Source organism: Ooceraea biroi, chromosome 9 (genome assembly GCF_003672135.1).
Source record: "Ooceraea biroi isolate clonal line C1 chromosome 9, Obir_v5.4, whole genome shotgun sequence".
Taxonomy (NCBI): domain Eukaryota; kingdom Metazoa; phylum Arthropoda; class Insecta; order Hymenoptera; family Formicidae; genus Ooceraea; species Ooceraea biroi.
Genome location: NC_039514.1, coordinates 9,289,356 through 9,314,516, shown reverse-complemented (window position 1 = coordinate 9,314,516; position 25,161 = coordinate 9,289,356). Strand labels below are relative to the sequence as shown.

The 25,161-nt window shown below is 41.2% G+C and overlaps 3 protein-coding genes across 12 annotated transcripts; 1 reads left to right on the top strand and 2 right to left on the bottom strand.

Moving 5' to 3' along the window:
• Positions 1-3,973: 3,973 nt before the first annotated feature.
• LOC105284643 (2-methoxy-6-polyprenyl-1,4-benzoquinol methylase, mitochondrial) lies at positions 3,974-6,018 on the bottom strand. Of its 2 annotated transcripts, XM_020033398.2 has the most exons (6): positions 5,521-6,018; positions 5,145-5,310; positions 4,898-5,003; positions 4,604-4,692; positions 4,392-4,515; positions 3,974-4,267 (listed from the first exon to the last, which is right to left on the bottom strand). In XM_020033398.2, exons 1-6 carry the CDS (start codon positions 5,708-5,710, stop codon positions 4,178-4,180), a joined length of 765 nt encoding a protein of 254 aa, XP_019888957.2. In that variant the 5' UTR covers positions 5,711-6,018; the 3' UTR covers positions 3,974-4,177. The 2 variants fall into 2 exon arrangements, with proteins under 2 accessions (XP_019888957.2, XP_011346618.2); XM_011348316.3 differs by having other exon boundaries at positions 4,898-5,310.
• A 752-nt stretch (positions 6,019-6,770) lies between these two features.
• Positions 6,771-17,259, top strand: LOC105284641 (biotin--protein ligase). Of its 5 annotated transcripts, none has more exons than XM_026972259.1 (17): positions 6,771-7,261; positions 7,784-8,006; positions 8,266-8,393; positions 8,498-8,662; positions 8,766-8,928; positions 8,991-9,056; positions 9,135-9,278; positions 9,354-9,627; positions 10,161-10,289; positions 10,564-10,890; positions 11,312-11,630; positions 11,754-11,936; positions 12,591-12,720; positions 12,790-12,950; positions 16,031-16,145; positions 16,319-16,532; positions 16,627-17,259. In XM_026972259.1, the coding sequence occupies exons 2-17, from the start codon at positions 7,862-7,864 to the stop codon at positions 16,796-16,798; spliced, it is 2,835 nt and encodes a 944-aa protein (XP_026828060.1). In that variant the 5' UTR covers positions 6,771-7,261; positions 7,784-7,861; the 3' UTR covers positions 16,799-17,259. The 5 variants fall into 5 exon arrangements, with proteins under 5 accessions (XP_026828060.1, XP_026828058.1, XP_026828061.1 ...); XM_026972257.1 differs by having other exon boundaries at positions 11,282-11,630; XM_026972260.1 differs by having other exon boundaries at positions 6,772-7,261; positions 9,429-9,627; positions 11,282-11,630; positions 16,627-16,798.
• Positions 17,260-18,152: 893 nt separating this feature from the next.
• LOC105279436 (H(+)/Cl(-) exchange transporter 3) lies at positions 18,153-24,145 on the bottom strand. Of its 5 annotated transcripts, none has more exons than XM_011339203.3 (11): positions 23,790-24,144; positions 22,931-23,040; positions 22,396-22,582; positions 21,300-21,649; positions 21,049-21,210; positions 20,557-20,844; positions 20,209-20,391; positions 19,924-20,138; positions 19,164-19,724; positions 18,679-19,056; positions 18,153-18,583 (listed from the first exon to the last, which is right to left on the bottom strand). In XM_011339203.3, the coding sequence occupies exons 2-11, from the start codon at positions 23,024-23,026 to the stop codon at positions 18,493-18,495; spliced, it is 2,511 nt and encodes an 836-aa protein (XP_011337505.1). In that variant the 5' UTR covers positions 23,027-23,040; positions 23,790-24,144; the 3' UTR covers positions 18,153-18,492. The 5 variants fall into 5 exon arrangements, with proteins under 5 accessions (XP_011337505.1, XP_011337506.1, XP_011337508.1 ...); XM_011339204.2 differs by lacking the exon at positions 23,790-24,144 and adding an exon at positions 23,110-23,551; XM_011339206.3 differs by lacking the exon at positions 22,931-23,040 and having other exon boundaries at positions 23,790-24,145.
• Between the last annotated feature and the right edge of the window lie 1,016 nt (positions 24,146-25,161).

Below are 25,161 nucleotides of genomic sequence, written 5' to 3'. Positions count from 1 at the left end.
TACACGGTTAATCGTCGTATAATTCCACAGAGAAGAAGCTCTACGTAGGCAGACAGCAAGTGCCAAGTATCCCTGTCTAACACTTTCTCTCCTTTCCAACTCTATCGTCAGTCTCCGGATGTTATTGAATGTTCATCTGATAATCCAGCATTCGTGTCGCTTTTTAAGAATTTTCGGTATTAAGCCACCATCGAGTCAATTGCATAATTATCCACGCCACGCGCCTTCCCAAACAATTTCGTGCGTGATTTCTTCATCTGTATATTGCGCGCAATTTACATTTGTCAATTTTTAAAGCCTATACGCACCGTTACACCTCGAATTTGGAAATGATCGAGTATTAACAAACAAGCCAATCACACACAATCAAGTATTAATAAAATAACGAACTAAATACCTGATAGTAAGATTAATTATAACAATTTTATGTATGTTGAATAGAGCGTACAACCATTCGCCTGGTATCTTGTCGGAATATTTAAAAATACTCCATCTACATAGATCTTACACGATATAACTGTCCGAGCAATATTAATCGCGCCAGCAAATAATAATAAATATTCTTCTTGATGTGATCGGGATTTCGATTTCGATTTTCGTTCTCTGACACCCTCGCCGACTCGACGAAACGGAAACACCTCGAGTCCCACCTCCTGGGAACCTGATACCGCGACGAAGCCACGGCCGCGTTACTCTCTCGATTAATCGGTGCAATCATCGCGTAATTCCCGTGCCTACTGATGTAATCCGGCACGGCGGCCGGCGCGACTCGATAGATCCTTTAATGGGCGAAGTAATTGGTGCGCGACGTCTCGATTCTTCATGATACCAATCATCGCTCATCATCATCGCGCTCGCCGTCGCGGAGAACCCGCGGGGTAATCCTTTCGCTCCTCCTGACTCTCCTTTTTTTTATTTAAGGCTCGGAGAAGAGAGAATCTCTCACCCGCGGGAACAAGAACGAATTCGCATGATGTAATTTTCATCATGATCCATGAGAACGCGTCTATCCTGGCGCGCTGTGTTTTTTTTTTTTCTCTGAAAATGTGTCATAAATTGAGAAAAAGCAGGTCGAGGGAGAATCAATTGAATTAATTGAATCCGTGAGATAACGCAGCGTTAGATAATAATATGGGATATCTTTGCATGGATGGATACGAACCACGGAGGTAGCGGGGCATTATGTGCACTTTCCAGTAGGAAGTATCCGACAGGCGGAAGGGGCACGCGGTCGTCGGGGTCAGGAAAATCGATATACGCGTTCGCTGTAAGAAGCTGCATCGCATCTTTGCCCGGTGATACGACCGACTGCGCGACGTCTTCCGGCTGCAGCCATCTCTCCATTCATCACCGGGTAAATTACACCTGTGTTTTGCATCGACTTTACGTTTTCCTTCGGCTTCCTCTTGCGATACTTGTATCATATGATACACTAACTGCCAATATAGCAAATTCGCAACCGAAAGAGAGAGGGAGAGAGAGAGCGAAGGCGGAAGACAGAGATCTTCACGCGTTAATAATTCTTTAATTTAATAATTCAGTAGAATAAAATTTTACAAATTTTTTCTTTGACAATGCAAATCTTTTCGATGTTATTTATTTAGATTATAAACTTAATAAGTCGGTGATTTATGAAGGGATGCTCAGCATGCGCATTTCAGAAAGTTCGAACTCACGCTAGCTGGCAAAAACACGCGTTGCCGTTTAAATCTGATCTCCCACGAATGACATAACGCGCTGCCGAGAACACGGATCGAAGACGAAATCATCGGTGCCAGTAATACCAGGAAGTGAGCAAGAGATGCATCAATAATGGCCGAATGGTGAAAAAAGCTGTGGGAGCGCGTGGCCGGGGTACCATCCGCGCCGTGTGGAAGGAATGCCTCTATAGCCGAAGAAAGTTAAGAATTTTCACCTCCTAGAGAAAGCACGACCGCATGACGCATGTAGATGTTACGCCACGTAGAATGAATCCCCCTTTACCTCGGCGGCCTTCGATTCGTCGTTAACACAGTACGACTTCTCTCACTGGGTCGTCTCCCTGTAAACGCGCGTTCAAACTTCCTTCTTCCTATCCTCCACGCATTCGCGTAATTTCTTTTGCCTTCCTTGCTGTTTCTCCCTCTTTTTCTCTTTCTCATCGCTGCCGCTTTTCCGTCTTATCAAGTCTTATTCTGCACGTGAAGTAGTTATTATTTATTTACAATATTTAATTACGCAATGAGTAACTTATAATAACTTATATTAAATTATTGGGTCGTCCGGAAAGTTCGTGCCGATTTTTAATAGATGGCGTTGGAACATGTCTGAATATATCAATGTTATTGAAAACATACGATTTATATACATATGCTTAAAGGTGACATTTCAACGCATCTTTAGGAAAAAAGTTCTTTCAGATAAATTGATTCGTGTCAGTTTTGTACTCTTTTGAAGATGGAAGAAAACAAAGAACATTTTAGACACTTGATGTTTTTCTATTACCGGAAAGGCAAAAATGCCTCACGAGCAACAAATTCGATATGTTCTGTTTACGGAGAAGGCGCTTTAGCTGAAAGAACCGTACGTAAGTGGTTCGCTAAGTTTAGAGCTGGTGAGTTTAACCTTAAAGACCAAGAACGCTCGGGCAGACCCTCTACTACTGATGATGACCAAATCAAGACACTGATCGAGAATATCCCGCGCTACGCGACACGTGAATTAGCAGAGATACTGAAAATATCGAAAACCACTGTCCACGATCATGTAGTGAAGCTTGGTTACGTAAGTCGCTATGATGTATGGGTTCCGCATAATTTGGCCGAAAAAATTTAATAGATCGCATTTCCACCTGCGACTCGCTGTACAAGCGCAATGCAAACGTACCATTTTTGAAGCAATTAGTGACGGGTGACGAAAAATGGATCATTTACAACAATGTAGAACGAAAAAGATCCTGGGGTAAGCGAAATGAACCAGCATTAACCACTCCGAAAGCCGGCCTTCATCCAAAAAAAGGCATGCTCTGTGTCTGGTGGGATTGGATAGGAATCCTATATTATGAGCTCCTACCACACAACCAAACGATAAATGCAGATAAGTACTGCTCGCAACTGGACGAATTAAAGACAGCGATTCAGGAAAAACGTCCAGAATTAGCTAATAGGAAGGGCGTCGTGTTCCATCAGGACAATGCCAGACCTCATGTTTCTTCGACTACCCGACAAAAATTGTTGCAGTTTGGCTGGGATATGCCACCTCACCCACCGTATTCACCAGACATTGCACCTTCAGACTTTCACTTATTTAGGTCTTTGCAAAATTCTCTTAGCGGCAAGAACTTCGACTCTTTGATCGACATAAAAAACCACCTTGGGGAGTTTTTCGCCGAGAAACCTAAGAAGTTCTGGGAGAATGGAATCTTCCAGTTGCGTGAAAGATGGACAAAGGTTGTGAAACAAAACGGTGCACACATAAGTCAATAAATATTTATCGACATAAAAAAATGTTGCCTTTGAGTTTTCCTTCAAAATCGGCACGAACTTTCCGGACGACCCAATACTTAGCTGATATCATTTCGACAAACTTCTCGCTCATGTTCGCGTCGTGGGTACCAGGATTCATTGAATTTGCGAGGGAGCGATCGTCGTCGCGTAGAAAACGCGTAGTAACGTAAATCGCGATAGCGCCGTCGGTGGCATCACTTGAAGCACGAGGCACCCAGGAGTCGCACGACTCTTACGCAATTCGTCGGGTTACAAGCGTAGAGCGATTACGCAGCGAGCGAGCAAGTGAATTTCACACTCGGACAGGTGGTGGTAGCCCAAACGTACGGTAGCGTGATGAAATTGGTTTTCGAGACGTCGTCACCGCGTCGTAGCCCGCGAGAAAACGCTAATTGCAGAGGAGGACAGCCGATTAAAGTAAACGACAAAAACGTTACGTGTGACAAAACAATGAATCGACAGAATCATAACGAAATGACCACGGAACGTATATTTACATAACGTAATTTATTCTTTTTATAATACAAACGTATATTTGAGCAAGATAACGTACACCTTCTTCGTGGCAAATGATATTAATTAAAGATGAAGATCTCGTTATGTATTTTCTTTGTGTTTTGGTATCGCTGTTGCCGATGCTCTTCCTTATCTCGAGGTTCTCACTGTCCCGTTCCAGTAACGAAATCCCTTACTTACAATTTAAATCCCGAATGGATAGCCACCATACCACAAGTGAGATTCCTGTAAGTCACGTTTCTGAATCCCGCAGATTCGATCATTTCCTAAAATCGTAACGAAGAAAGTGAAACATAAGCGCGATTATTAGAAATGGAAATCACATGATCGCATTCCTATGATGTATACATAAAAAATAATAAGGTAGATGAATGAAAGGAAATGTCTTACTTTGAAATCCTCTTGCTTCGGGAATCTTCTTATGCTCTCTACAAGATACTGATAAGGTTTCCATTGTCCGGCAATCAATTGTCCCATCACAGGTATGATCTGAAAGGAATATCGATCATACAACCTGGAACAAGCATGTAACATTTTTCTACTTTTTGTATATTACTTTCACAAGTATTACAAGTTCTGTTATAATTTTAAAGCACGTGTACCATTGCAGGGTCTCATTGGTGACGTGACTGAATTCCAGACACAGGAATCTTCCACCCGGCTGCAGGACTCTGTACGCCTCAGATAATACCTGCACCATGAAAATCGACATATTAATACAACTCACTCAGATCGCTGCGAATTTTGTAATTCATATAATTAATATTTCAATTCATAACATTTATATATCTCTATATCCAAGAGTGAGTTATAGGAACAATGCATAATATATCAATGTACCTCCAAACTAAGCAGATCTAATTAACGGACAAGCTCTCAATGTATGTTATAAACACCTTGTCAATGCGTGTCACGTTCCTTACTCCGAACGCTATGGTATAAGCGGTGAACGAGTCCTCTGGGAAGGAGAGATTCTCCGCATCCTCCCGTTTCCAGGTAATGCTGCAATTACCGTCCTGTGACAGACCCAACTTGTTTGCCCGCTCCTTGCCAACGTCTAGCATATGTTGATTTATATCGCATACGGTTACGTGGCTGCGTGTATTATGTGGATTCGGTGTGTTCCTTAGAAAGTTCATGTACCGAAACGTAATGTCACCCGTGCCACCGGCGGAATCCAAGAGATGAGTACCGTGAGTCGGTCCTAATTCCTGCATGAAAATGTCCTTCCAAATGCGATGGATACCCATGCTCATTGCGTCGTTCATTAGATCATAGGAGTTAGCGACGTTTTCAAATACAGTGTGCACTGGAAGAAGCATCGTTTGATTAAATTATGTAGCTTTTTCTTAATTTAATTTGACCATATAATAGATAATGTTTCTAATGAAAAATTATTCATATTTTAAAGGTATCAACAACCACTTTAGATGACAAAAAAGCCTCAAGATCGTGGAAAAGCGTAAGTATAAAAGAAAAAGAAGAAAGTATGATGTTCGATAAGCAGTAGAACCTTTACCTTCCTTCGCCTTTTCGCTCTCCCGGATCGTTTGGAAACCAAAATGTGTCGTTCTCTCGTCATTCTGCTCCGATGTACTCGTGTTCGCCGTTTTCATGTAACAGCGTTTAGCCATCGCGATTCCCAAGCACTTGGTGAATATTTGACTCTCTCTAATAATATTTGTGCGAAGGACTTTGTAACTCATCATATTATTTGTATAATTATATTAGCAGACAATATAAAAAAGGAGAGAAAAACAACCGATCGCGGAGAAATCGTATGACGAGTGATGTTGATATCAGTTTTGATATCATCGTCTGTCACACGGTCTTACATACAGGCTGGAAACTACCTGTAATTTCAGTGGTGGGAGTATGGCCGCTTTTTGAAGCACATTTAGTTTCTAGCATAACCACTACTCGTCGCTGTCATCGATGTCCGCAGATAAATATAACCTGAAAAACCGGAGATAAGAACCCACGTGTGTTCATGACTCTTATTGAAAAACGGTTATTGACTACAAAAGTTATCGAAACGTTTATTGAAATGACGAAATGGTGTGCGGTACCGAATTGCAAGACCGGCAGTAGAACCGAGCAGAAACGTTCTTTATTTCAAGTGCCGAAAGACATTGTTGCTTGGAAAAAGTGGGAAAAAGCTATTACCCGCAAAAATAAAATAAAAAGATAAAGGACAGATTTAAACATAAAATCCTGATGGAAAAAATATAATAAAATTTTGCTAAAATGTATTTGAAAATCTCTATCAATTGATCCCGGTTCGTTATCATTTCACCATAAATTTTCAAACTTTTGGAATATTAGATATAAAATTTATAATAAAATACGAAAATTTATAATAAAATATAAAAATTTATGATGAAATATTAATGAATCGAGGTCAATTGACAGAGAGTTTCAAATACATTTCAACCAATTTTATTACATTTTTTTCCATCACGGAAGGATTCGTTTTTATTCACACTTAATTTTGAGAATAAAAACTCAATTTTATTTCATATACATATTTCACTAATTCATTTATAGTCTTAAATTATTTAAAGCGTTATTAATATATCATATTGTTTTGTGAAGACTGCGAGTGGAATAAAGACAGATATTCCCCCGGCCTCTGACGTCCCTCGTCGCCCGGCGAACATCGATCGCAACGCCTCTAGTGGCTACTAAAGAAATAAAAAGTGACACACAAAATGATCCATCTCCACCTCTGAAGTTTCCAGACCTGTACGTAAGACCGTGGCTGTCAACTACCAGCGATCAGCGACAACGGGTAACGCGTGCGCGTGTGGGGACTTTCCGATCGTTCGAGTCGTGTGCACTTTCGATCTTCAATTCGTGTTTACTCGATAATGAACGGCCCACGTTACGTAACGCAAGCCGCAACATCTATTCAGAATTTCGTGCGAGCGATCTGCACGCATTCGCTTCCCCTACTTTTTCGAGCGCTACACGCTCGTAGGTTAGAAGTTTGCGGTTAGGGCGCCCGACTCCCATTCGCGCCCGCACTCTATTGGTCGCTATCGCGATTGCGGCAAACTTCAAGCGAAACGGCGGATCTAGTCAAGCGCCTCCGCGAATCAGAACGCTCGTCGTGATCACGTGGCCCGAATTTCGCGGTTTCGCGCGACGCACCGTCGCGACCATTCGATATCCTCGAGAGCTTCGATACCGCTTCTGCGCTTTACTTTGGCCGCCCGTGAGGTCGCCGGAGAGACGAGAAGTGCCGTTTTGGGATCATGGTATGTACGTGCGCGAAGCGCTCGCCAATTTGAACGTACGATTGTTTCCGCCTGAACGCGCTCAACGTCGTGCTTCGTGTTCGTCATACGCGATTATTCGACCGTCCTTATACGCGATCAAGAGTAAAAACGTCCGGTCATCGCTCATGCCGCATGCTTCCGCGTGAACCAACGCACTTTGCATTTCTGGAGTAATGTTCGAATCGTTCCACGATTTTTTCTTAACGTATAACTCTCGCGGTGTTTGTCTCTGTCCGTCTTCGTAATTATTATTTTGTAACGCACATGTGACAAAATCGAGATCGTAGTCGGTATCGAACTCGTATAATTAGAAGCGTAATTGTGGCAATTTACCTTACGTGTTTACATTTAGATCAGGCATCACGCGTTTCTTGCATGATTCCATTCGGAAAGTATAATTTTTCGTCGTGCAAATTGGAGCGATCAATACTTTGCTGAACATTTACTTCCTAATCTACTTCAGGTTTGTTCTTATCTGTATGTTATTTTTCTCTTTTTCAGAATTAGTTGCAGCAGGATTCCTGTACAGAATAAGAATACTGTAGAGGTTTTTAAGACTTGTAGAGTACATTTATAAAGATGCTGTTAACAATTCTTTATATGTTAGCCACAGTGATGCAGACACGCAGGATATCATTCTTAAAGGAGCATTTGAAAGTTGTTTTTAACAGAAATCGTCCTTCCATTATGTTTCATACTAAATCATCTCAGCATTTAAATAAAAGTAATCTGAAGTACAAATTTACATTTAACATTTAAGATCTGGTTTAATTAATTAATAACACCATACTTGATACATGTGTACACACACATATGGATCTCTATATTTTCATTAATTTTATTGTAATAACGAGCCTCTTATGTATATTATCAAAACTTTTATATATATATATTTTATATATCTTTAATTTTGATTTCTCATTATTGAAGAATGTGATATGCAAAATAGAAACTTTGTCCTAAAAACTTTGTCCTGGTTTAAGATCATAATGGAAGCAAGCCGGCTGAAAATGTTATGTCTTCTGACTTATGCCTTAATAAGAATCTCGCTAAACTTGGCGAATGGCTATGGTACCAAGGCGATATAAAATTATGTACTGTATATCCTGAAGTAAGTATGAATACAATATCGTAGCGTACAACATCTTCGTTTTACTTATGTATCTGTAAATATAGAACGAGAGTAGTAACTCATCTGACAATTTCTTTTGCTAGCAACTAGTTAATGTATTAAACTGGCTGGCCTACCCACGTGGAAAAACATTGTTCCCCCTGAATGCAAATAATTGTTGCCAGTTGTCGAGCGCACCCAATAGGATGACTATCCTTGTCGAAGCTGATCTCGCAGCTTACAAACCTCAGGCCTCGAGTAAAACAAAGGTATAACGTCTGCCTTTTTTTTATCATGCAAATTTGGCATACATGATTACATGAACAGTAAAATTGTCTTGCTATTTTCTAAATCATTTTATTATCATCTCAGCTTGAAGATTATGGTCTAATCATCACTTGGATAGCAAATAAAAACATTAAAAACATTAACTTCATTCTGGAGTCAGATGCGGATCATATTATGAGCTTCATAACTACAGTCATGCAAGGACAATATTATATCAATAATGATTTACTCGTAACGCGTATACAATGTACGTACTGTTTTTATATCTCGCCTATTTCTTCCGGCTGCTTTATCTCGTCCCTTTTTCAGCCGTTTTGGTGTCTGGACAACCATGTACTTATGACAACGAACCATTGAACTGTGTACTGGACAAAAGTAAGATTTATTAATTCGCTCTTTTGCACATTTATATCGTACACACGTGCAACTTACCGTGCAACGTTTTTTTCACAGACGTTCTCTATTCGCTAAGCGACGCAGCTGCGATAGTCCTACAGCAACAGAAGACGGTAGAACTCGTCAAATTCGGTGCGAAGGTGTATCCGCAGAACAAGCAATCGCCCAACGTAGTCTCACCCTCGTCCACGAACAAAGAAAGTAAGTGGCTGCTGTGAGTGATTGAAAGTTCTCCGCTTGCGAGTGGAGAAGATTAGCACGCGAATACATTAGTAGTTTATTCTTCCGATATAGGCATCGGTGATATATCAAGCACATTTACGAGGTCTGTTGCCTCGGTCGTGCCTGCAGGTAACTCGTCACCTAAACTGGACGAAGTGTGTACAAGTACAAAGGACAACACGCTACTGAAACAAACATCTACTGCCATTAGAGAAAAAGTCGACGATCCCGTGAAATTTCAGTCACCTATTATCTGGGAGAAGAAAGTTCCGTTGCCTGCTGTCGATTTTACCAAAAGACCCACAACTTCCAAAGCATCCCTTCCGACGTAAGCGATATTTGTTGTAAAATATCTTAAAACACATGACCGATAGGATGAAAAAAGTAAATTTTATTTAACCCTCAAACACACCACACTTCCTGAGCCACCCGTTAACACCACACATGGGTTAGCGTAACCCAGAAGTTTCTTCTTTTTATATCTTAGGATCTAATCAAGAAATTTTTAAATCTTTTTTTAATCGATACACCAAACAGTAAGGAAAAAGAATATATAAATGAAAATGACATAAAATTTCTGGTATTCGAGCTATTTTGAAAAGAGGAGAAAGAACCGAAGAAATGCTGGCGCGTATTTCGAACGGACTGGGTAAACGTAACCCAGAAATGTGTTTGAGGGTTAATATGAGTTCTAATTTATATTGCATCTCGATGGTCGCGCAATACGTACATATCTATAGCCATCGGTTAACTATCGAAATGAAATGAAAAATCTAAAGTGACATATTTTGATAATTATATTCACGTGTCTATATTACGAGAAACGTGACAGATCTTATTGCGAGTGACATTGATGTGCAGACGGTCCGAGCCTTCGAGACAAGAAGAGGGAAACCTACTCAAGCCGCCAAACGTAGTAATCTATGCAGACAGCCCAGATGCTATCAGCAACGTAAAGACTGTACTAGAAAAGGCGTTAGATCCAGACAGGTATATTATTTTAGATTATTTTAGATTATTTTAGATTATTTTAGGGACGGTCAAAGTCGCGCTTCGAAGCGCTTCCAGCACCCTCCATCCTTCTTCTCATTTGACAGAAGGAAAAGGATAGAAAGTGTCCAGAAGCGCCTCGCAGCGTGACTTTGACCGTACCTTTTATTTGCGACACGTGCATGTGCGATTGATCTTGAACAATCGTTTTTTTGCAGTAATCAAATGTCTCTCCAGAATTATCAACCGCAAATGATTAATTTATCGTTCGCAGATATATTGTTTACGCGTTAACAAGAGATGAAGCTCGCTCAAACTGCTGGATAGATCAGGTTACCCTCGTTGTCGTCTGTGGCAACGTCGACGCTGAGGTCAGCGCTCAGCTTGTAGAATACGTCATACACGGTGGTAAACTTCTGGCCTTGTGCTCTGACATGTTGCACACTCTGCTTCCATCGTTTAAGACCGCGGAGGTGCGTGAGAGCGAACTCGTGCACTTTTCGTACGGTAAATGGAAGCGTGTTCGCATGATGCATCACATTTTCTGTTATCATGCATCTCCCGTACGAGCTCGGTTTTTCCAAGATCACGAAGATACGAGGTAATGCCGTTTTCTCTGTATTAATAAAGTAATATTTGTATAATATTAATATCAATATTAAAATAGTGTGTGTACATAAATTGTAATCTTTTTTTCGAAAATTCGTACTTTATAGTATAAAAGAAGGATTCAGCCATCATGTTATACATATAGCGTTTTGAAGATTTTAATGTCAAACTTTAAAATCGCAAAAAAAAAGTACATCCCAATTTTATCTTAATTTTAAATTAATTGATTTAAGAGCAACAAGAAAAGATTAAAACTCAGTATACATGTAGCATAAATTTTATATTATACTAATTTTATGTTATACTAAAAATAAAGCTATACAATATATATTCAAAAATCGAAACGAAAATGTTGACAACACTTAATATGTCTATTTTTGAAGAACTGCATTGAATCCACCGACGTCTACCAGTGTTAAAGATAAAAGAGGAAGACTGCACTCGTTCGACGTGAAAGTATTGGGCACGGAGGAAACCTGGCATAATCCGAGTATACTTCTCGCGACGCTCGCGAGCAGTGGTGGAAGAGTGGTGTTTTCCCAAATTCATTTGGAGGTAGATCCAATGCAGTATGAATATGAAGAGGACAAGTTCAATGCGCTCAAGGAGAGCAACGCTGTCCGTTTGGAGATAATCGGCGATCTTCTGAGCACGCATTTAGGAATGAAGACGTCGAAAAGTGCGGGAGAACTCGTAAAATATACTCCGGCTTACTTCCTGGGCAAGTTTGAGGTGAACGAGATGAATTATTTTAATAGCAACGTGCTGCAATATCATCGTCATGCTCGATTGCATAAATAATACAATTAAAAGGCGCGACAAATACTCTACAGATATGTTTCATTGTATTTGCAGATAAAGAAGAAGATGCTTGATAAACTGAAGAGCAAACTGCAAGAAACTGACATGTTAAAACTGCCGAAGTTGGACATTCGCTTCTATACGAACAGTGTGATAACGGCATCCGCGTCCGCCTCCTTCCTGCCAGTTATGGTACATCTGTGCCCGGAGAATTTCTCTACCGTAAAGTATTTCGAGGTCAATTCTCCCATCATGCACTTATTATAGTTATTAACAGCGTTGCGGAATCGATCACCGATCCGCGAAATGACGTCGCCTATCGGTCGCGATAGGTCGCGTCGCGGCATCTTACCGCGCCCCCGGTCGGGCTACTTCGTCTCCACGCGCGATTTCTCGCTCTGTACGTGACACCGGCCATGAGCTAACCACGAGAGTGCGCGCTCAGTGCAATTCTCGGACTTTATCGAACGTAGTGACTACTCGTTCGCGGCGCTTGACGTTTCAATGATATCGGAAAAGCCCGTGTGTTTCTCAGGCGACCACGCGCGGTGCACGTGTGCCGCGATCTCGGGGCTTCTCGAGCCTTCGAGAGCCTTCGAGAGCCTTCTCGAATCACGCTAGACAAAGACATCATACGACGTGACGTGCCGTGTGGACCGTGCTCGCGCATTCACCGTGCATCGTCACTGTAAATAGTGTAAATAAGACGTTTTACAAATAAAGACAACTCATAAAATTACACGCGCTGCGAGTCATTGCCTTTGCCCGTGTGACGTCCAGCTCGCCGCGAACCTACCGGCCTAACTCGCGTGTTCTCAAACAAACAGAATGAAAGATATAGTTTTCAGCGTTTGAAGCTGAATTTGAGGGTAACTCGATATCTTCTTGCAGAATCTTGGCACGCATGAATTGGGACGCTTAGTGATATATGCAGATCTTCTGACATCGTCCATGCATCTCACGGAAAAGCGTTTGGAACACGGCTTGGCAGTTATTCCACGGCAGCAGACGCAAGGCGAAGGTATTGTTTCTCTTTGCTTTCCTTTGGCGTGCAGATGAAACGATTATTATATCGACCATTGCTTTTCAGGACGAGGTCGCAATATATGGCTCAGTCCGCTGGGCTGCGCTATGTTTACCTTACAAGTACACATTTCGAAACATTCAGTTCTCGGCCGTCGTATTCCGCTCCTCCAGCATGTTGTTGCTGTGGCACTCATATCGGCTATCAGGTCTAAACGAGGATACGAGGTATTGTCCTGTATTTTTTACTCATTATTATTGTTGCGGAATCGATCATCGATCCGCAAGATGACGTATATTGATCGCGATCGCAACGCGGCGACGACGTCGTATGAGAAGTTGGAGTTTTTAGAATGCTCTCGAAGGTTCGAGAAGCACCGAGATCGCGGCACGTGCACCGCGTCTACGTCATACCGCGCCCCCGGTCGGGCTACCTCGCGATTACCGATCAGTGTGTAAGATCTGGAAAGATAGTCGAGACTGACAGGTCGTATAGAGGATCGGAATGAAAACAAGTCGATCACAACAGTAGGAGTATTGGCCGTACGGCCTAAGACCTAGGCGTGTGAACCAGGGATCCCGGAGAGTTCGAGTTCAAATCTAAGGCAGTCTCCTAGTTATTTTTCGCCTCTTACAATTCAGAAGTGGGATAAAATTCGCTACCCCTCGAAGACAGTTGAGATTCATCCGCTACCCCTCGGAGAGGAGGAAGTTGAGAAGCAGCTGGCCGGTAGTGAAGCCTGAACATGGAGGTCGGGACGGACTCAGAGGAGTGAACCAACATGGAGATTGGGAAGGACTCAGAGGAGTGAACTAACATGGAGGTTGGGAGGGACTCAGAAGAGTGAACCAAAAATGGATGTTGGGAGGGACTCGGAAGAGTGAACCAAAAATGGAGGTTGGGAGGGACTCAAGTGGAGTGAACCGACGATTTGGAGACATTCGGGGACGAATGTAATGTCAGGCTGGCCGAGCTGTAAGATCTGGAAAGATAGTCGAGACTGACAGGTCGTATAGAGGATCGGAATGAAAACAAGTTGATCACAATAGTAGGAGTATTGGCCGTACGGCCTAAGACCTAGGCGTGTGAACCAGGGATCCCGGAGAGTTCGAGTTCAAATCTAAGGCAGTCTCCTAGTTATTTTTCGTCTCTTACAATTCAGAAGTGGGATAAAATCCGCTACCCCTCGAAGACAGTTGAGATTCATCCGCTACCCCTCGGAGAGGAAGAAGTTGCGAAGCAGCTGGCCGGTAGTGAAGCCTGAACATGGAGGTCGGGACGGACTCAGAGGAGTGAACCAACATGGAGATTGGGAAGGACTCAGAGGAGTGAACCAACATGGAAATTGGGAAGGACTCAGAGGAGTGAACCAACATGGAGGTTGGGAGGAACTCAGAAGAGTGAACCAAAAATGGAAGTTGGGAGGGACTTAAGTGGAGTGAACTGACGATTTGGAGACATTCGGGGACGAATGTAATGTCAGGCTGGCCGAGCTGTAAGATCTGGAAAGATAGTCGAGACTGACAGGTCGTATAGAGGATCGGAATGAAAACAAGTCGATCACAACAGTAGGAGTATTGGCCGTACGGCCTAAGACCTAGGCGTGTGAACCAGGGATCCCGGAGAGTTCGAGTTCAAATCTAAGGCAGTCTCCTAGTTATTTTTCGCCTCTTACAAGTGTTCGTTACACCGGCCAAGGGCTAGCATCGAAAGTGCGCGCTCGTATTATTTTAGGCTTCTTCAATGGATAGTCTCTCATGGTGTACGGCTCACGGAAGTGCTCAGTGCAATTTTCGGACGTCTCATTAAACTTATATAAATTATATAATATCAATATTCATTCGCGGAGCTTGACGTGTCAATAATACTGGTAGAGCCCGTGTGCTTCTCAGGCGACTACTTGCGGTGCAAGTGTGACTACGTTTACACGGTCAGATTTACATCGAAGTTATAACATTAATATTATAACAACTAACGTTAAATGCCGTGTAAACAGTACTTTACGCCGGAGTTATTATACCGATGTAATAACTCCGGCGTAAAACATTGTTTACACGGCACTTAACGTTAGTTGTTATAACATCAATGTTATAACTTCGGCGTAAATCTGGCCGTGTAAACGTAGTCTGTGCCGCGATCTCGGTGCTTCTCGAACCTTCGAGAACACTCGGAGGGTACGGTCGAAGTCACGCTGCGAAGCGCTTCTAGACACTTTCTATCCTTCTTCTCATTTGACAGAAGGAAAAGGATAGAAAGTGTCTAGAAGCGCTTCGCAGCGTGACTTCGACCATACCCAGAGAGGAACCTGAGAGCGGCCAGGCCGCCGTTTACGCCCATATTTTTGCATTGAGAAATTTGAGAAATGCAACAGACAGACAGACCGTACCCAGAGACAAAGACTTCTTGTATGAAACGACGTGCCGAGTGAACCGCTCCGGCGATCTGCGTGTTCACCGTGCATCAGCGTGAAAAACAGTGTACATACGCCGTTTTATAATAAAGACGGAACTCACAAAATCAAATGCACTGCGAGTCATTTCTTTTTGCCCATGACGTCCATCTCACCGCGAACCTACTAGCCTAACTCGCGTGTTCTCAAACAATTATATCTTATTATTCCAAAAACTTCCTTTATTAATGACCAAGGCTGGCAATACAAATGGGTGTGGACACGACGTTTCGACCTTCTCTTTCGGTCCTTTTCAAGTGTCGTTACAAAGTCATTTTTGGCAGAAAATAACTATAATTATGTCAGATAAAACTAACAGAAAACACGTCCGCAACCTTCCAGGAACAGCGACAGAGTCAACTCGGTCGCTGTTCCTGGAAGGTTGCGGACGCTGTTCCTGGAAGGTTGCGGACGCTGTTCCCGGAAGGTTGCGGACGTGTTTTCTGTTAGTTTTATCTGACATAATTATAGTTATTTTCTGCCAAAAATGACTTTGTAACGACACTTGAAAAGGACCGAAAGAGAAGGTCGAAACGTCGTGTCCACATCCATTTGTATTGCCAGCCTTGGTCAGTAATAAAGGATTTTTTTTGGATTAATCAACTTTCTGGCGACTTAGAGGATTATTTGAGTTTATATCTTATTATACTTGCATAAAATTTCTATATCTTCTAAGTCTTTGTCTCTGAGTGTTCTCAAAGGTTCGAGAAGCACCGAGATCGCGGCACACGTGCACCGCACGTGGTCGCCTGAGAAGCACACGGGCTCTACCGGTTACGTTATCCTGCGAAATATTACTAGATAACAATTTTATCCTCTCTGTGAATATAATCGAATTAATCAATCCATCCATTTTAGGACATTGATCTCAGACTGAAGTGGCCTAATGACATATACGTCGGTAACTCGGCCAAAATTGGTGGTGTAACCGTTTCCACGCAAACAGACGGTTCAGAGTACATTTGCAATATCGGTATGTAAGAAAAACTTGTCACAATAAATTTGTATATAACAAAAGATAGGTAGAGACAAATAAACTTTGAAATTGTACAATCTCTAGGTATGATTCTAAGCTAAGTTCATGCGAATAATGTGATACTAATGTGAAATTCACATTATTTATTATTGTGAATGTATATTTTTCAGGAGTTGGCATCAATCTCTCAAACAGTAAACCCACGACATGTATCAATGACGTGATTGAGCAATGTAATCAAAAATATGGCAAGAAGTTGTCAAAGTACTCGTACGAGCAATACTTAGCATATGTATTCAATGAACTGGAAATTCTATTGGACATGATAGAAAAGCACAACATACAGTACTTTTACGATCTTTATTACAAATATTGGTTGCATGCGTGAGTACCTCGATAAATTCATTTCGTTAATCTGCGATAATATTTCTGCAATATTCATATATATGTATATACACATTGCAATACTTTCCTTTAGGAATTCAAAAGTGACGGCGACAAATCCAAATGGGAAATCCGAAAACGTCACAATATCGGGTATCGACGAAAACGGGTTTTTGTTGGTATTCGCGAATGATGGTAGGACATTTCCTATTCACCCGGATGGAAATAGTTTCGATCTTTTGAAGGGATTAATAGCACCAAAATAATGTGCCGTTTGTTAATTGTTACTAAGAATCATTCTATGTACATCAAAGTTTATTATATATATATACCATACATACATATATATATATATATTTTATAGTGATATGTATAATATATATATTATATATAATATCATAATATTATATGTAATATATATAGTATATAAAATATACTATATAATATATATATAAAAATAAATATACAATGCACATGTTCAAAAGATCTGAATAGTATCAAATAGAGAGTAGACAATATTTAATTTGTTGTATATATAATGTATATTATGTTGCTAAAATATTTATTGTGCGGGGGGATTAGATATGATTATAGATAGGTTTAGAAATGATTTTGTATAAAAATTTATTGCATTTTTCTCTCTAAACGACTTGTAGATCGTGGACTAATTGTATTTTATATATATACTTGTAATATTTTAATTAAATAATTTTTATTTTACATTAAATAATGTCTTTCCTTCAACTACTTCCGAATGCTATAAATATAAAGACATCTATGCGCGTCTATCTCATAAAATACCTTTCGAAAATATGACGAATGGATTCCTGGACAAATAAAGATAAATAAAAATAAATTCGACTAAAATTTTATCTCATAAAACATGTAATATATTGCATATATATGTACATATTACATTTTGATATCTTTGTAAAAAGTTTGAAAACAAAACTAAGATTTAACGATTTCTGCAAATATTTGTAAAAGAACTCTTCTGTATTCTCAACATTTTTAATGATATTTTATGGTTCTTTAAAGTTACTTCCATATTCTTGAAATTAAAATTACAAGATTTTTTTAAAGAAAATGTACACATCTATTGTTTCAGCCACGCGTATTTTGTAGACACCATGCTTATGAGATGTAAGTTATCTTATATGTACTTACCTGCAAAATGTTGAAAATGTGAACGACAGATTTTGTCTTTTAAAATATTAGAAAAATCTTTGTGTGTTTCGCAGTTTGAGAATTTTAAATATCTAAAAGAAAGAAAATTTAAATGAGATTTATCAAAAGTTTTCAATCCAATTTTGCAAAACATTTTGTTTAATGCATTTTAATTAATATTAACTTCTTTTTTGTAAGAATTTAAAAATGTGATGATATATGTACAATAAAAAAATATTTATCATTAACTTATTATTATAAGAATATTACGTATAACGTATATTTATGTAATTTTAATGTCATTCAGAAAATTATCATAATTATATATACTATATATGTATATATGTGTGTGTGTGTATATATATATACACACACTATTTTTTATACATATTCTATAGTTTTAATTTGCAAAATGCCTGCAATTTGCAAAAAAATGCACACAGTAAGTTGTTCGTATCATGTGATTTGTCAATATAATGATCTATTATTGATTGTAATGCCAAAAATAAAATTATCTTATTGGAATACATGACAAGATGATAAAATCTGAAGCGTTTCCTATTTCATTGAAATAAGGTATTAATGTACAAATTTTTGATAGTCTAAGCCTATTGCACGCTTTTTTTTCTAGTTACATACAGTGTCGCAATAATTTAAGTGCGCAGCTAGATCGACGAAGTAGATAAAATACACTTCAATTAAATTCATATATAAATTATCTCTGTATAATGATTGTTCATTAATATGCATCGAATTATAACTCCGAAGCTGGCTATCGTGATGGCGGTAACGCTTAATTGAATAAAACAGAATTCGGATCCTCATTGTCGAGTTGCTTCACGTGCCTCAAGACGTCCTTCTTCGTGATAACGCCTAGAAGTCGCCTGCACAAAAGATACGCACACGCTCGTTTAAAAATATCGATAAGACGTTTAAAAATCGATAAGATTGTGGCGATATAAATCACTTATATACATACCCGTTATGCGTGACAAGAGTTTGGCGTAATCCCAATTTCCTAAACATATCGACTACAGTTTCCATGGGAGTTTGATCTGTGATAGTGATAGGTGCCATGTCCAAGATCTTCTTCAATTTCAGAGGCGGTGGCGAGTGGCTCTGGATATTGTTTCCGTTGGTGAAGATGACTAATGACTGCCTACTGATGTCCTCGATCATTCTTTTGGCATTGGCAATCGCGAGATTAAGATCCCGCCGTAGAACAAAACCGACAAGGTATTGAGATTCCTTGGAGACTATAACGGGGAAGCCGTTGTGTTCCGTCTCCTTAAGCAGATTCTCCACGTCCTCAACTGTCATCGAGTCTTGCGTGAGAACGTGAAGAGCCTCGTTTCGCCTTTCGGAAAAAGAGATTAGATATTTATAAAGATATTAGACATATCACGCGAAGAATGCTTTACTAAACGCGAGCAAACGAGCGAAACACTTGTCACTTTCACTCACTTGGGCTGCATGACGTCCGCCGCCAGAGTCGTGTGTTGAAACTCGTCCTTGCTGTCCAAAAACGGATAGCCATTCAGACCGATATGAGCGTCGTAGATGCCCTGTTTGCCGAGGGCATCGCCGACCCATTTGCTTGCCATCGCCGCGGCCATCAGAGGCACGATGTACCGCACGCCGCCCGTCAACTCGAACATGATGACGACCAGGGAGACCGTCATTCTGGTCACGCCACCGAGAACCGCGGCGGCACCGACCATCGCGTACAATCCGGGTGTGATGCAGTCGACGCCCGTCGAACACTCCTCGCTGAACATCCATATATGTGGATAATTGTAAGCGAGCTGTTCCATCCCTATGCCGACGATACGGCCCATTATCGCTCCGAGACACAAGGACGGAATGAACAGACCGCAGGGCACTTTCATGCCGAACGTGAATATCGTCATAACAAGTTTGAGTATCAGTGCCAGCACGAGCAGCCATATCGCTTTGTAAACTCCTGGACCGGCCGCGGCGATCTCGATCGCAGATTTCACGGCGGTGAAATTCCTGTTGTAATCGCTGTGACGGGAACAGAAGAAAGTTAAAGTTAGTGTTATGTTTTTCTTTTGAAAATTGAAACTTGGAAAATTAATGTTTCCCATACGTTTTCAGCAACTTATATCTCGCATTCGATGAAATTTTACACACTTTTACGCTTGTGCATGCCACGTTGATATGATACGTTGCTTACAATTAATTTTTAACTGCGTTTACTAACCACAACATATCCCCATTCGATACGCCGCATTGGCTGAATAACAAATAAATGAGTTGACTCGTGCTCATTCTCGTGTACGGATTAGGATATCCAATTACCGCAGTTACCACTGTCACGATTAACACTTCAGTAACAGGATACTGCCCTAACTTGGAAGTTTTGCGATATCGGCACCAAAAGAGGTTCGCCTTGATGAATAATGTTGCTATAATTCCCTGTGGAAGATTGGCTTTTAAATATGTATGCTTTCGACTTAACAACTCGCGATCCTCCGATGACACTTACCCCGATTATGCCAAGCATGACAAAGGGAATCAGTTCGAAGAATATCCAGGGTTTATTGTATTCTACATAAAACAATACTGAGTGTTCATTTCCGAATGGATTAATGGAACGCAGCACGAAAGCAGCTATCAGCGCGCAGAAGAACGATCGCCATAAAGTCTTTAATGGAAAATAATAGCTGACCTGGAACAAACGTACGTGGTTACTGCAGCATAATTTATAAAAATGTATGACTGTGCGCTGTAAACGCTGATATCTTGCTAATATCTTGCTAATAATTCTTAAAAAATATTGCAAATATTTTGAGATGAGAATATATAATATTGTTGAAATGTTTTTTAATAATACCTCTTCTAAGCTAAATAGCACACCGCCGATCGGTGCTCCAAAAGCAACGGAAACTCCAGCTGCTGCGGCAGCAGATAAGATTTCTCGTTTCTTCGCCTCGTTTCTACCATACTTCGGAAATAGATAAGAAAATATATTTCCTATACAGCACGCGATGTGCACCATGGGACCTTCCTTTCCCAGACTTAAGCCTGCCGATACAGAGAGGATCAGGCCTACTGACTTGATGATCAGTGTCCATTTACCCAGATATCCACGAATAATGAAGCCGCTCAAAATTGTCTTTATCTGAAAAAAGAAAAAACAGCGGTCGAGTTAGTAGCAGTGTTAGCAGTCGAAATGATGAAATAAATATATTAATGTGTTGTTAAAAATTAATACATCAAATATTAGATTACATATATTAAATATATTATACACGTACATGAAGTAATGCGTTATTAAGTTATATAAGATTTCTAGAGCAAGAATTTTGTTGCAATCTAGATTTACCTCGGGTATACCAGAACCACAAGCATAAGGTGCAAACATTCGCACTAGAGACGCGGAGAGTGCTGCAAACAGCAGGGCCCATGCTGTGTAAAATAAATATGAAATCGTGTATGGCCCTGCGCCCTCCTTTGACTGATTGAATACCTCGGGCCACGTCCACCACTGCAAGGACAACACATTTAACTCGATTAAACTCGATCTCGAACTTCTGGCAAGTCTGCCGTAAAACATATTCGTGAAGAATCATCTACCTGTGAACAATTTCCGCCATCGAAGGTAGTCTCATTGTAACTCCAACAGCACTGCTCCTTATTCAGCCAAAAGGCCTGCGGACAGATGCCGAATTTGAGATCCGTCATCCAGGAAGCGCCAATATCTATAACACCAGCCGCCACTCCCGTAAAAAATCCGACTAGTAAAACGCACAGCCATCCGGACCATGCATCGTGAGCTCCCTTTATTAGACCCCATATGGAATCGTGCTTCTTCTTTACGATGTAACGATGCCGCATACGATCTCGCGCGATATCCCGTTGCCAATCGATCGTATGAAAATCATCATACTGCCCGATACCGGGTATATCATCGGAGTCGACTGAAACTAGAAGAAGAATTACGAAACTTTGAATCATGAGAATAGGATCGAACATCTCATGAGATGTAATGGAATAGTTTGAGGGGTTGTATTCTGCTTTCCTGTACGATATACTCTTTCTTAGGATCGTTCAAAGCGAATTTTACTTTCATTACTATTGATTAGAAAACGAATGCACGTACTCTATTATATTCCGCTGAAGAGACAATGAAAGCACAGAGTAAAGCTAGCCCAGTTTTGATGAAACGATGTCAAAAAAAGACGATAATTTCATTCGACGTAAGAAAGCCGGTTTTTAGAAGCAATTTATGTTACAACTACCTTGTCTCTACGTTTTTATCTTTTCATTAATTAATTAGATTGGCATTATTCGTGTTTAACTTACACATGTTGCCGTGAAATTATGACATGCCGTGAGTGAAAGAAATTTGGTTCAATTGTTTAACTGGTATCGCCTCAGGATAGACGTCAGACCAGATTGGCAGATCAACAGACATCCCTCAAGTTTCTTCAGCAGGAAGTGATAAACGTATGACGGTATTTCAAGCTAGGATATGTACCGGGCCAATGGATATGAGATTACCAAACACGATAAGAAAATTACGCGAACGGACTTATGCTCTGCGAAATTTCTTCTACGCTTCTCTACAATTTCCGCTAAAAATAAACGGAGACACTCCACGTAGTAGCGTCGGCGTTGAGCAACAAAATGCGCGCGTAATGATCGCTGATAATTCCAAACTTGGACTTACTGTGAGAGGACGCATCGTCGATACGAACGCAGTCTGATAACACGTTGTTATCCGCGTGATGGGACGCGTGATGATGATTGATATCCAGCATGTCGTCGTCGTCGCTACTTAAATTAGTCTCACGTCTTACAGTTCCACTGCGCAGCCGTACATCTTCCGTGTTGGTGCTGTCACCATACTTTATGCTCTGGAAATTGAGATTCATCAGGCTTAAACAATTACAGATTTTAATGTACGTGTCCTGTACGTGTTCAGGGGAATGTGTTATCATCACCGCAATGCTACGTCAATATTGATTAAATGCTAATATCGAATACCAGAGATGTACACTTAAAATGATACATGCATCGACAAGCAAAAAGTAAATGATTTTATATCTAGCGCATGCAAGAATGTACCACGGGCATAAGATGCCATAAGATGCAGGATTATTAAACAGATAAAATAAGGATTGTGCATGCAAAAAGAATACTGAACTCAGGGACCAAGTTCTTCATGGGAGACGAGAAGATGCAGATTTAATCCAACGACGTACCTTGGCGTCGACCGAATGATATGTTGTGACGGCATTTGCATTCGTGTGAGGGATCGTGGAGTTCAAGGATGTGCCCTTCAGTGGAAACTTCTCCATGGCATCATGACAATCTAATTTTACACAAGTATGACAGTTATTTTACCAGATTCTCAGGAAGGAACGCACAAAAGAGCTGCTACCTGAGAGTCCGCAGTGGAGAAGACGACTCGAGCGTCACGCGAGTGCTCTATTCGAGAGCCACGTCGTTAATAACGCGACTTAATCAGCTTTGTTACAATCCCCTTTAATCCCGCATGCTACATGACACAATTAACATATTCACGTGCAATGCCCTAGGACCTCAGGGATGATATTTTATATTACAGCGCATTACGCAGGCGAGAACGCGCGTAGCAACATGAACTGCGATGAAAATAATGCTTCCGGCCTCCGCTTCTCGGCGTTTGCATCTTCTTGTGCGATGACAAACTCGTCAAAACACACCGACTGTACACCACGCATGCCGGGTAAAACAACGCCATTGAACCGAGTCCAGAACCGACAGAAGCAATCGCAAACCCAACTTTTGCGCACGCGAAAGAAAAACAAAGTGCAACGCGACGCGACTGATAACGAACACCACGACGGACTTTCTCCCCACCTGCGAGGACGAGCGAACGTTGTGTGACGTTTCCTCGCGGACGACGCGAGCGTCCCTTCGAGGACGGAGCTTCGCGCTGACGCAGTCCGAATTCTCGCGTGCGTACTTAGAGCTTACTTCGACGTCTCCCCGTCGCGCAGTACTCCGTTCCTCGCGCACCTCCTGACGAGGTTACCTCCGCCACTTACGCGGTTACGCACCAAGCGCCCGCGAACTTACCATGTTTAAGGGGAGACGTCCGCGCGGTTTATCTACGTGCGCCGATCACCATGCCATGTCCCGCGGACGTAGTGGACGTAGATTCGATTAGATCGATTAGATCAGATTAACTTGACAGTTCCACGACGACACCGAACTCGAGTTCCAAACATCCGCGCACGTACACCGCCCCCCGCGAAATCAGAATAACAAGTCAGAAAGAGCGAGAGAGATAGAGAGAGAGAGGGAAATACTGGAAGAGGAAGAACAAAGAAAAAGAGCAAATACAGGCAGAAAGAGAGACAGTGAAGTGCAAATCAGCACGACCCGACGATCGGCGTACGGACGATCCGATTGTACTGACTGGGGAGAGATTTTATAGGGGAAATAGGAATAGTGATTTCATTCCTATACATGTTCTACACTGATACATTCAGACGACGTCCAATAGGAGGATACAGTTTAGGAACTCTTGAGGAACACATGAAATATAAAGAATGTGGTGCACTTAGCGCTACAAACGCTTTAAAATCTTTCTATCCTTCTTTTGATAAAAACGAAGAAAAAGAAAGAAAAATATTTTCAAGCACTTGCAGCACTAAGTGTACCATATCTGGAATAGTGTGATCAGATCATTGACATAGGAACATATGGACGGAGCCTTTTACGAGGGGAAGCTGAGATTAGCGGTGAGGGGAGAGCACTGGCACTTCGTGTAACTTCGGCTGTTCGGGTATGTTCGGTTCCGCTAGTGATATATATACAGGGTGTTTCCTAAGTAAGTAGACAAACTTAAGGAGGATATTCCTTGGCTTATTTTAAGAAGAAAAGGTCATATAAACATATGTCCTAAACTGCTTTGTTTTCCAAAAAAAGTACATCACTGTTTTCGTTCACTTTTCGGATAGCGTGCTTTTGCAGACGAGTCAACAGCGGTGGGGATGGAGTGGGGATGGAGTGGGGATGGTCTCGCGGCGCCGCAAGTGAACACTCGTTTCAGACTGCGCCGCGCGGCCGCCGCGAGACCATCCCCACTCTATCCCCACCGCTGTTGACTCGTACTGCAAAAGCACGCTATCCGGCATCACTGCTATCACGTTATCTTTGACGCAAACTTTATTATTGGGTTGTTCGGAAAGTTATTTCGTTTTTTCAAGGAAAAATGAACGGCGGTTTTTTCATATTTAGAATAAATTTTATTCAGTGATGTATTGGCCATTTTGTTCCACTACCTTTCGCCATCTTTCTGGCAACTTTAAGATTCCACGCTCATAGAAGTCCTTCTCCTTATTGACAAAAAATTGAAGCAAGTGATTTTTGACGCCTTCATTTGAATCGAAGTTTACATTGTTCAAAGAATTTTGTAGAGACCGGAACAAATGGTAATCGGATG